Raw genomic sequence first — 12,522 nt, forward strand, 5'->3', positions numbered from 1 at the left:
TCCCCATTGGCACCTGCAGTCCCCACCCAGGAAGCCTAATGCCAGAGATCTCCGTTGTCATGGAAATGCCATTGTCAAGATCGAAACCTACACCCGTTTCTCCAGAGCTCCATGCCCAGTCTTGTATCAGTACCGATGAAGTTCAAGAGCTTTGGTACAATGATGAAATTTGCTCTGCAGGAAAAGGTGTCGCAGAGACTGTTGAGCGCCTAGGTGAGCAAGAAGTTGGTTGAACGGGTAGAACTAGAGAGGAGTAAGAAACTGGTACTATTCATGGGCGGCGCCAGGAATAAATCTAAATTTGGTGCAAGCGTCATGCTAGACACGTTACTTGCCGCCTGCACAGCTGAAGCTGCTGTGACCTTTACGGTCATGCCGAGTGTTGGCTGGTACTCCAGAAGGGACCGGCCAGTTCCAGCTCGGGTAAGCCGCAGGAGTTCTCGTGCTGGTAACAAGCTGGCAGTGCAGGGGTTTCATGGCCCTCCCTGTTGGAGCTGTGACTTCAGGAAAGCTGTGTTCATGGGAGCAAAAAGCCTACCTAAACTGTGAGGAAGTCATCCGGGAGAAGGATGACGACGGTGCCACCCGCGTGGAGGGCGAGCTGGCATTTTGCTCTTAACATCCTGGAGCAGGGGAGAGCAAAGGAGGTTCACAGGTCATGTTGGCCAGCCCTCGAGCCGAGATGATTTTGCATTTTTCGAGTTAGAGAAAGAAATAATGAGAAGTATAACACTAATGTTAATATGTCCTGCACTGGTCTAAATCTTTGCATTCGTCGATCAGCCCATGCAATCTTTACAACAACCCACGAAGCAGATTCTGTTACTCATTTTATAGATGGGGAAACAAAAAGGGAAGCTTTCAGATGGGTTAAGGAGGAGTCAGAGATCACACAGCTAGAATTCACATCCAGTCTTATCTCAGACCTGTTGCTCTTAACCTGCTTCCCCATACGAAAAGCTCTCCAACGCGGTACAGGTAGGTAGAGGGTAAGCCCAAAAGAGATATTCAGGATAACATGCAAAATTATGTTCTTCTCATTAATCAACCTATTACTAAAAAAAAAGTCCTTAATTGTTATTAGCACATTTGTAATTTCATCAATAAAAAAATTTGTGGAAATGTGTTTGCTTTCGTTGTTTAAGCATCTGCGTCTGCATAAGATCTCCAATACCTTCTCTTGACCCACAAAGCCTAGACTATTTACTGCCTGGCCCTTTAAAGGAGAAGTTTGCTGACTCGTAATCTACAGGACACAGAACCTTGGAATTGCTGTGGAACGTGATTGGAAAGGCTGGTTGCACTTCTAAGCAGGTGGGGAACGGTGCAGTGGCCTCTCATTCTTCGAGTTTAGAAAATATGACCTTGAACTTTGGGTCTCCTGATGACCTCAGTCATTACGTCACTCCTAACAGCTGGTGAATGGGTACAAGTCCTTCATCCGGATCTAACCAGAGGTGGCTACTGAAGATGCCATAGACTGGGATGACTAGAAGTTCTCCATTGGTGTAGCTGGTTTCCAGGCAGTTGAGGGAGAGGGGTGATCTCACAGTGACCAATAAGCCTGTGGTCAAGAACTCTGCAACGGCCTCCTGCTCAGAGTGCCTCAGAGACACCAGTGACAGAGTCTCCTCAGGAATGCAAATCAGCCCAGTCCAGAGATGGGGCCCCAGGCTTCCCACTGCTAGGGCTGTTGCAGACACTTTCGTTGCCAGCCTCGTGCTGAGAGGCTCTGCCATGGATCTACCAAGACTGGGCCCCTCGCCCATCTGAGCACTTGGCCAAGTTCCACCAGCTCCTCAGATGGAGAAGGACATGGACAGCAAAGCTCAGTTTGCCAGCAACGACTTCGGGAAGCTCCTAGCCAAGGAAGCGCTGGGCAAGGAAGAGCCCCTTTCAAGCCTTGGTCAGCTGCCTCTGTTCTAATCACAGGCGCTCGAGGCTCCAGACGCAGCACTTTGGAGGGGCCTCTCTTGTCTCCCCGATCTTCTGCCTCCTTAGAGCTGCCGCATCCAAAGCCAGGCTTCTGATACCTGCTACGACGTGCAGGAACCCCGAAAACGCTATGCTACTACGTAAAAGAAGCCAGATGCAAAGGGCACAGGTTGTATAGTTCCGCTTACATAAAATATTTAGAACGGGCAAATTCATAGAGAGAGAAAGTAGAATAGAGTTTACCAAGGGCTGCGAAAAGGAGGGACTGGGGAGTTATCGTGTAATGGGTGTAGAGTTGCCGTTTGGGGGTGATAAAAATTTTGTGAAGATAGTGGTGATGGCTACACAACATTGTGAATATACTTAGGCCACTGAACTGTATGCTTAAAAGGGTTAAAATGGAAATTCTATGTTATGTATATTTTATCACAGTAAAACACACACACACACACACATACTTGAAAACCCTGTTGGAAGCCTCTGTTCATACAACTGCCCCCAAATAAGTCATCTTTTTTGTTGCTTTCCCCGCATCCTCTGTCTGTGGGGACATATATTTATCATGTGTCTTTGGGGGTCGATAGGCAGGAACCCCAGTGGTTTATACGCCAACTGGAAAAAAAGCCCTCGGTATCTTCCCCAAACCATAAAGGAAGAACCAGCTGTAAATTCATGAATTGTGCTTTAGTTTAATCGTCTAGTCTCAAGATTACTCAATGGTGTAAGTTAGGTCCAGACTCTTAATTAAAGCTGTCAGCACCCCCAGAGTTCATTTACTGAGCCTGACTCTCCGGCGAGAAACCGAGAACACGGGAGGTTCTGACCCAGCTATGAGCCCCCCAACATGCTGCACGTTATCTAACCTGTCAATAAACGGACTTAGGTGAAGAGGCCAAACAGAAGTATAGTTTTCAAGTTCACTAATTGCTTTTTCCTAAAAAACTGGTCCAGCCGTGCATGGGGTGTTCTTTTTAGCCATTTGTAGACCTTTAAAGTAGTCAGCCTCCGTTATCACTGTCTGAGAATCCTTATCAGGGTCCAGCGGATACTGGTTATTACCGATATTATACCTTATTTTATAGACTTCGTTATAGTGTGTGCAGTGCTCGCCCGTGTATTTTTCTCATTTGGATGATCTAAGCATCTATGTTTCTGGGATTTCAGCACGTTGTGAATTATCTTTAGCAACTTTTTCTCACTTAATCATCTTCTTCTGTCCCTCAAACCACAGAGGTATCAGCCTTCCCCCATCACAAGGCATGTAAGCTTATTTTAATAACACCGAAGGCAAACCGTAATTAGGGAGAAGAAATCCTTTGCCAATTGATGTGATTCGTTTTGAGCCAAACGTCTGCCGTCTGAGAGTCTCTGGATTTGACGGTCTGCCTCGTTCCATGCTATCTGAGAGGCAGGATGTGTCTTGGACAGGTGTCAATGATAGGCACGGGGCATGGAAACTAACTGCAGGGAGGACTTGGGAAGGAAAGTCTCACGTAATGTTGGCGTCAGGTCGGAGTCACCGTGCCCCGGGTGGGCAAGGCACGATGCGAGGCTAAAAAGGTGAACAAGACCCCTTTGTTTGAATAGAGGTTTTATTATTATTTAGTTACGGTCAGGCCAGCCGATGAGGAGGAGGCTGCCATTGCAAAGAGGGTTTGTTGGCCTCCTCGATCACAAAAGGAAGGGGCACGCCACGCCATCCGGGGGCCACCTGGAGAAACACCAGTTCGCTCAGGAGACAAGGTGGGGGGTGAGCGGGGGGACTCTGGGCAAGAGCCTCTTCTGTGGTGTCCATGAGAAGGAAGGGCGAGGCAGGGCAAGCAGGTTTAAGATTAGGGGTTTGAATAATTTCGGGGGCTCTAGGACATTAGGGGCTGCCCCTGGTTGCTAGTACCTGGTTCTGGGGTGGTTAGAGCAGAGGACTAAGTGGCCCAGAGCGTGAGCCCTCAGTAAAGGAGATGGCAGGGGTGTGGGCTCTGGATTGGTCGGTTTGCCTTTGAAAGGTGCCCTTCAAGGCCCATTGTTTACTGTGTTTAGGACCTGGCCAAGCTTGGTTACCTGAAACCAGACAGAGGCATGGAAGCAGGGCTGTCCTCACCTGAAGCCCTCTTAGATTTCATGAAAGACACTGAGCAGAATTTGTTCAGGTCTGCTTTTCATACAAGCAGAGTTTTAAATTTTTATGAAGTCAAATCTATCTACATTTTCTCTTACAGTTTCTTCTGAATTTAAAAAGTCCTTCACATACATCATCAAAGATTTGATAAATATTCTCTTCCATTTTCTTATTTTCTTATCAATTTCTTATGACTTGCCTTCTTTAAATATTTTTTATTTATAATTTTTATAATTTAAACAAATTTTTCAAATTTTTAATGTGTGAAATTTTATATTGTTAGCATATATATTAATATATGATATGTGATATATTAGTTATATATTATATATAATGAAAATTATAATGTACGTATAATATATGATATATCAATAATTTTACCTATAATTTTTTAATTTTTATTTATAACTTTAAAATTATTTAATTCAGTCTTTGCCAGAGGGTGCTATAAGTATTCTTGGTGATAATGTAAGATGATTTTAGGAATTCCTTCCATAAATGTTTTTTTCTGTTAATGATGTTCTGGGTTTTTTTTTCAAATGAGTAGATAATCATGGTGCCAAACCTGTATTTTCACAGATGGCATTGCTTAGAATAAGGGTACATTTTTAAAGACGAGCCATTTTTAAAACAGAGTAGGTAATAGGGTGGGGAACTCACAAATAGCACAAATTGGGACAGGGATGTGTGAATTACTGAAGCTTGGGAAACACTAGTTAAAGCCACTTGACATTTATTTTGCTATCTAGAGTAGGGTAACACAGATAACGCTCAACTGATTCCCCCAAACCACCTCCAGACTGTGAACCAACTACTCCAAACCATTTACCAAATTTCTCATTGATAGTGATTTATAAAAAATCATGTATCAGTTCTTATCCACAGCACTTCTGGATGACATTTTTTGTTGACTATTTTAATTACTGTTCTTGACTTAACGTCTGGCCCAGCTGGTCTTCTCTCCCTGCAAAGGGTGCTGACCTTGAGGGATGGGGTCGGGGCAGGGGATGTCAGAGGTCAGTGACATGTGGACAGCACAGAGCCCAGGAACGCCCTTGGGGCCTGACCCAAGTGGATGATGGTTATGGGGCCAGAGCCGGCCAGATATTCCTAGACTCTGAGTTAGAAGGCAGGAGCTCGGCCATCCCACGGCGGGATGGGAGGAACAACAAAAAAGAAATATTAGGCATTGATGTTGAAGTGTGAAGATGAGATGCTATTTTGTGTAGTCAAGAGCTAGACTGGACGTGAGGAAATTTGAGGCCTGGAGGGAGCTCTGGGTTGGGACACTGGGCATAGCATCCTTCCTGTTGACTGGTCATCTGGCTATGAAATGGGAGGGACACTGCCTGCTCCAAATAACGTTTAAATGACATTTCGGTCTATCAGGAAAAGATAGGTATATGTGTTTATACACCCACACATACATACACATGCACACGTACACACGCATTTGATCTGTAAGTATGCGAATCCTAAAGAGAGCTGATAAAAAAAAAAAATCTAGACTTAACACCAGTTTGGAGATAGACATGAACTTTCCCCACAGGGTTCTCATTAAGTCACATTATTACCTCAAATAGTCAGCTTTCCCAGGAATTTTAATCGTTTCTTTGGCGTGCATCAACGCCTTGATTGAAAGGTTAGATGGAACTTAGGAAAAAAATGTACAAAGACATACCTCCTCAAACCACACGCCCTATAAGCAGTAGGAAAAATGATTTACCTTAATCGAAACAATTAGTCTCACATACAACTTTGTAAAAACACTTCGTAGGGTGCAGAGTGGACTAGGTACCAGGGGATGATCGATCCATCTAAACCTCGACCTAGTGTGACAGCAAGCCAGAGTGAGACTTCATGGCCCAAGAGCCCGAGTCCAGAATGGAATTTGACAGCACTGAGTGGACGGCGGGGCCGGAAAGGACCTTAGAATGCTTTTACTCCAAAAACTTCCCCTCCAGAGGGAGGAGCAAAGGGCGCCATTAGTCATCCCCCTCCTGGGCCCCCCACCCCCACAAAGTGACGCCACTTCTTATTATTTCTCCTACCACCAAACACAGATCGCCATCACACTCGGTCAGAGGCACCGTCAAGTCGATCTTGCTGCCTGTGTTGAACTCCTAGTGTCTCAGGTCTGGAGGGGATAACATCTCGACAGGTGTGAGGGAAAGCAGGCAAACCCAGGGAGAAGATGCTGAGCCATGCTGAGTCATGCTGTCCTGTGGGACCGATGGGGGTTGGGGGTGTTAATCCCAGTGGACTTCGTCTCAAGACTCAAATGGAAGTCGCCAGTGGACACCTCGGTTCAAATTGAATCGGTGTCCGAGTGGTAGGTCATGGAGGCTCTGGGAGGCCTCCTTCCCCACAAAGTGCTTGGGTTTGCGCCTGGATCGGGATGGTGCCCATTCCGAAGTGGCCAGAGGAAGATGCCACCTGCCCTCTGCGGTTCTCCAAGGCCGGCTGTGGGATCTCCTGGCGATCGAGGAGGGCTTTGCAAAGGAAAGCTGGGCTTATAAATAATGCATTTCCTTTGTCTTGCAGGAATTCTGGAGGCAGAGGTACAATCAGATCGGCTGTGAACAGCTTATACAGCAAATCTAATAGGTTTGTAAATTAGATTTTGTGTTCATTTGTTTTTGCTGTAAGGCAGCTATTAATCTGCTTCTCCTCTTTTGCTGGATGGTGCCCTTCTTACTTAGCAAATAGATCTGTTTCGTTTCACTTTGGCTTTGCCTTTCCCTAGTCACTTTGTGGGGGTGGCGGGGGGCGTGCCGGGGGGGCTGTCAATAGAGAGGAGTTCATGAAATGGCCCAAGGTCTAGAGGCTGCAGAGATGGAAAGCTCAGATGCTAAGAGTCACTTTCTGAGAAAGAGTCCACCCACTTTGAAGCACTTAGGCCACCAGCAAGCTTATTCATAACTTGAATTTCTGCTGAGTGGTGGAGACTCTGTGGAATCAGGACATTCGCCCAATTTCGTCGTGATAGATGTGGCTGGTCCAGGAAGTCAAGAGGGAAATCGAGCGTTCGGAAACTTTGCTGAGACCTCTGAAAAACAGGGAGTCGACTCGGTAGCGTGAACCTCGATAAGTGGATGGGCACTCTAAATCCTGAGCATTTCCTCACACGACAATCCTTGGCCAAGGGACAGCTTGATGCAGGAGAGTGAGCAAATACTTTGGAAGCCAACAGACCCAGGCTTGTCACTGGCTATGGCTGAACCATGCCTCTGAGTCCCCATTCGCCACCAGTGACAACTGTCCCGTAGCGCTAAGCCCAAGCTCACAGAGCAGTGGGAGGAAAAAGAAGATGCCCAGTTGTCGGACGTAAACAGAGGTCACTGCTCAAAATGAAGGACTCGCTTTTTACTTTCTAAATATCCTATCCCGGTCGATCTGGGAGAGAGTGGCCCAAATTATTCGGAGTGAGGTCTGTTATGTGTCCTTCCATATTTTGGGGGGTGGTCTCTTGACCGTATGAGACCTGTCAGGTGTGTCCATTCCTGACCCTACTGGACTGATTCAGGAAACTGCCCCCACCCCACCCCACCCCATGTCTGCCATCGTTGACCTCTTAACCACTTGGGAGCTACAAATGGAGCTTATGCTACACCTGGAGAAATACAGCTATACCTTGCATTTCTCTCCAGCTTTTGGAGAAAGAAGATTCTGTCCCTGGAGCAGGAATCCCCAGGCTCTGCGGTCACTAGGGGTGGGGTGGGGGCTGCGGTCTTCTCGGGAGCCCAGCAGACCTGGATGCAATCCCACTGCTTATTAGCTGGGACTGTGGGCAAAGTCATCTCAACCCCTCTGAGCCCCATTTCCCTCACTCAAGTAGAACCAGAATGCAACTTTGAGGGGTGTTCCAAGGATGAAGACCTCTGACTGCCAGGCTCTTGCCCAGCCTGATTTTAAAAGCGCTCAGCTGATGCTCGCCTATCCCTGTGGATGTGCCCGCAGCATCAGAAGATGGCCACTGACTTGGGCAAAGAAACGTGTCCCTGGAGTAGACAGGATGCTGGAGACGTAAAGGCAACTCACTGAAGAAGATGATCTCAACTCAGCAGTCCACCTACCTGTGTCTGTGCGACACAGAGCACGTACAACCAGGGCACAGAAGTGGTCCCTGGAATTATCTAATCGTCTCTCGATTTTACAGAGAAGAAGGCAGAGATCAGAGACCCAAAGCGACTTTCCCAAGTCCCCAGATAGATAGCGACAGAGCCAGACTACAAGTCCAGGAAGACCATCCCAGATTTCACTAGGAAGTGGAGACAGAAATGGACTTTCCCCTCTGTCCGTGCAACGTTTCTCTCGTTTTCTCTCCTCCCTCCATCACCTCGTGTCCCAGAGAAGCCTGGAAGCCCTTCAGGAGGTGTCGGAGCAGGCCCCCTCTGCAAGCACCCTCTGCGAATTTGCAGAGTAGCTCTGCAAATTTGAGAGGTCCGGGGCACCCAGTATGCTCATTTTTGAGGACCGCCACCCAAAATTGAATTCGCCCTAAGCCGTGAGAGTCCCCAGTCGCTGGTCAGCTTGCCTCCCAGGAAGACGACTCCTCGTCACAAATATTAGTGTCTCTATCACATATGCCTCCTGATATAAGCTGCGTGGAAACTTGGGGTCTTGGGGTGTGGCAGCTCAATCATGGCCCTGAGGGTCTCTGCTCCCACCGGCGGCCTACGTGGAAAGCGGCAGGGCCACAGGGATGCAGCCACAGCCAGCTCCTCCTGGAGCCTCATGATAGGGAGAGGACATTGGGGGTCCTTTTAGGGTTCTAGAACCTTAGCGCTACAGAGCTTCCTCTCCTGCACCCACTTTCTATAAATGGGGAAACTGAGACTCGGACAGATTAAAGTGATTCGCCCACAGTCACACAGCTTGTGAAATCCTTCCACTACACCCTCTGCTTCTTTTCATGAAAGCAGCAAAAATTCCGAAGGGTCAGGTCTTCGGGCCCCATCACGGGCTTCCCTTAAGTCTACGTGGCAGAGGAGTCCGTCTGCCTCACTCCAAACCCTTTAATTTTCTATCCTCTGCGAAAGTTGCTCATATTTGAATCTGAGACAAGTGCCATCATCTATAGGAGCTAAGAATATTGAAGAATGGACGTGTATGGGGAGAATGTGCAGAGACAAGGTGCACCCCCAAACGAATGTCTTCTCTACCTATGGAAAGCAAAACCGATCATTAGGTTCAAATCCCGTTAAAAGGATTTCGTCTTTTTTTAATGTGGCTGTTCCAAGGTAAATGCAAAGGACGTAGACGTTTGCTTTGGATTCTTTAAAGCTCCGGAGTTGGGCATCACAAATCCAGTTATCACTGGAACTGGGAGGATGTGCTGTCAGCCTAGACAGAAAGAGCTTCTCCGTGACCCACGTGGATCTGTGTGCAGCCGGCAGGGGTGGTCTGGCTCCTGCCTTTAGAGAGGTAGCTGTAACCTCGTTTCTTAGAAACCTACTAGCATAGATTTCAAGCCTCTGCATTCAAGTGGGTCCGGTTATGCCTGGGGTTCCCGAGTTCAGTGGAAGGATGGTGGGCACCCGGAATGGTGATTCGCCCCAGGAGTACACAGCTGGCCAGCTCCCTCGTCCATCCAGGCTCCCCCGAGACAAAATTGAAATTTGAATTCGGCAACTACTTATTTATTGAGCACCTGCTACACTAGACCATTGGGGAGTATCAAAATAAGTGAGGGTGCTTGCTCTCGCCCCTGCTTTTAGTCTAGTGCGAGAGAGACACGGCACCAACAACTCTGGAGCGAGGCGGGTGTTTTAAGGGGCACCTGTGACAAAGCAGAGTGTGACGGGGTCGGGGAGGAGGGAGAAGCTACGTCACCCCGCCCTGATAAGTTTTCATTTTCTGCTGAGTTTCTAAACCATCATGCGATACTTGGCTGCCATGCAACTGCTATTGGGAGCTTTGCAAAAGTAAGTCGGAGGAGTATTACTATTCTGACAGTGACTGCTAGGCTTCTCTGGGAGGCGGGAGAGGAGAGAAATAGTTTGATCACCCGCTTCCTGTCTCCAGGAATGTACGTGGGTTATACCTTAGGGAGAGAGTCTGTGCCTTCCAGAAGATAAATAGACTCCCTTCCCTTCTCAGGTAATAACTGCAATTTTGCGCTCCTGAAGAAGTTTACATTCGAGCCTGAGCAAAAACAAAACTATTAGACTTGTCATCGGCATGCTAACAGATCCTGTCTACCCTCTTCCTTTTCTTTCCCCCTCCCCTTCCAGAGCCGAAGTGGTAATAAATGGGTCCTCGTCACCAGCTGTCGTCGAGAGGAGTAATGAAAGCATTAAGCACAACATGCGGCCAGCCTCAGCCAAGTGGAGACACAACCAGACTCTGTCTCTGAGGATCAGGTAGTGGTGATCATGACCTCCGCGAAGGGAGACGGGCTTGGCCGGCTTCGGCGCAAGCCGGCCAATTGCCGCTCTCTGTCATCGAAAGGAGTCAGGGTAGAAATAAAATGTTTACCTCCCACTGAGGCGGGTTTCATGGGTAAGCGGTCAGTTGGAAAGAAAACCCCGGGGCGGGCTCAGCGGGCAGCACGTGCGGGCGATGACTGGGCCAGTGGGGAGGTTGGCGGAAGCACCGTGCTGAGCTTCTGGGGTCGGAGGGAGTGGGGCGCTGGGGTCAGCAGCAGCGAGAGCCTGGGGCCGGGGGGGGATGGGGGTGTGGAAGCCACAGCTGGCTTCTCCCACAGGGCACCAGGGAAGCGGTCCTTCCCATGCATAAAGAGACGTTCCTGCTTGGGCCTGCCTGGCATCCATGCCCCCTTTCTGTGGTGACGGTCCCCCCATGTGGAGAGTCTTTGGAGAGCTTCCCCCTGCCACTGCCCCCCGCCCCCCACACACACAGTCGTTGCAGCTTGAGAAGGCCGCCCCTTCTCTGACGACGTAAAGATGAAAAGCCACAGCTCGGCCTCGGGTGACCAGAAGCTGGCATGACGCCTGACTGTGAAGCGGGGGGGCCCTGCGGCTCCTGTCAGGTGGCGGGAACGGGGAACGGTAGAGTGGGAATTGCAACTTCAGCAGTTTGGCCAGTTGCCTTTGAGATGCCGTCACTGACCCCGCAAAGACTGGTCAGTATAATCCAACCGTTCACTTCCCGGCACGGTGCTGGGGGCCCCCGGTGCTCGTAGAAAGCAGGTACGTTAGTGGGGAGGCGCCGCGTGAGCAAAGTCAGGACAGTGCGGGGGTGATATGCGCACATCGGGCGGCACCGCATCTTATGAATCGGTGGAGACGACGAGATCAGCTGAGGAGAAAGTACTCCGTTTTGTAAGAAGACCGAGAGCGCTGGCCAGGGAAGGAGCCGTGGGTTTTGAAGGACGATTAGGGGTTTGCCGGGCACACCACGCTACGCTGGGCTGGCACGTGGTCGCAAGTGTGGTGTTTGCACTTGCACTTGGTGCTGCTGGAACATGAAGCAGGAGGTAGGGAATGGGGGTGGCTGGGCTGGTGCACCAGGACAGATGGGGACAGCCGTGATTACAGTGGTCCACATTCCCAGGCCATCGCCCTGGGGAGGCAGCAGGGAACTAGGGGTAGGGGCACAGCGATCAGCCTTGCCCGCAGCTAACCCAAAGTGTCACCACACGGAGCGGGGAGGTGTCCCCTCCAGGTAGGCTCACCGTCAGAGTGGAAATGCCTTACCCCCTAATTCTGGAGGCTTAGTTTTCAAGGGACATGGCAGGGGGTGGGAGGGATAGAGAGGGTGGCGATCTGGGCCTGGCAGCTGAGCCTATCTGAACAAGCTGACTCCTGTCATCACTACTCTGCCACCCTTAGTGCCTCTTCTGAGGCCTCCTGGGTTCACCTTTGTGCTGACACCTGCAGGCCCAGGTCACTGACCCCTGGATCAGTGGCACTGTGGAGTCAGGACGAACACCTGCACCTGTTTCCTGGGGCTGCCATGAGAATTTTCCCACCGACTTGGTGGCTTAAAAATAACAGAAACTTATTCCGTCTCAGTTCTGGGGACCAGAATTCTAGTGAGCCCTCTGAAGGCCCTCGGGGGAATCCTTCCTTCTCCCTTCCAGCTTCAGGGGACTCCGGGTGGTCCTTGCCTTGCATCACTCCGATCTCTGCCTCTGCGGTCACATGGCCTTCCCCTCCGTATCTGTGTGTCCCCTTTCCTGTCTCTTATAAGGACACTTGTCATCAGATTTGGGGCCCACCCAGGTAATCCAGGATGATCTCATCTCAAGATCCTTAATTTAATCACACGCAAAGGCCCTTTCTCCAAATAAGGTCACGGTCACAGGTTCCGGGGAATAGGATGGGAGCGCATCTTTTGGGGGGGCCACCACTGAACCCACTACAGATAAATAGAGAGCCCCGCCCTCCCCGCTCCCTCGCTCCCATCACGCGCTCACTGGTCAGCTGACCTGCGTGCTCTTCCTTAACCTTCCCACCTCGGGGCGCCCTGTGCCTCAGACAACCCCGCAACTCTCCCCCTCATTT

General features: G+C 49.6%; 1 protein-coding gene across 1 annotated transcript in view; it reads left to right on the top strand.

Moving 5' to 3' along the window:
- Nucleotides 1-315: 315 nt before the first annotated feature.
- The window catches only part of ST8SIA2 (ST8 alpha-N-acetyl-neuraminide alpha-2,8-sialyltransferase 2), a 25,860-nt gene continuing 13,653 nt past the window's right edge, over nt 316-12,522 (top strand). The window contains exons 1-4 of the mRNA XM_015598708.1: nt 316-423; nt 961-978; nt 2,002-2,075; nt 10,288-10,416. Coding sequence (XP_015454194.1) covers nt 316-423; nt 961-978; nt 2,002-2,075; nt 10,288-10,416 — 329 coding nt within the window. The remainder of the gene's footprint in view (nt 424-960; nt 979-2,001; nt 2,076-10,287; nt 10,417-12,522) is intronic.

This window comes from Pteropus alecto, unplaced genomic scaffold, assembly GCF_000325575.1.
Source record: "Pteropus alecto unplaced genomic scaffold, ASM32557v1 scaffold59, whole genome shotgun sequence".
In the NCBI taxonomy this organism is placed as follows: domain Eukaryota; kingdom Metazoa; phylum Chordata; class Mammalia; order Chiroptera; family Pteropodidae; genus Pteropus; species Pteropus alecto.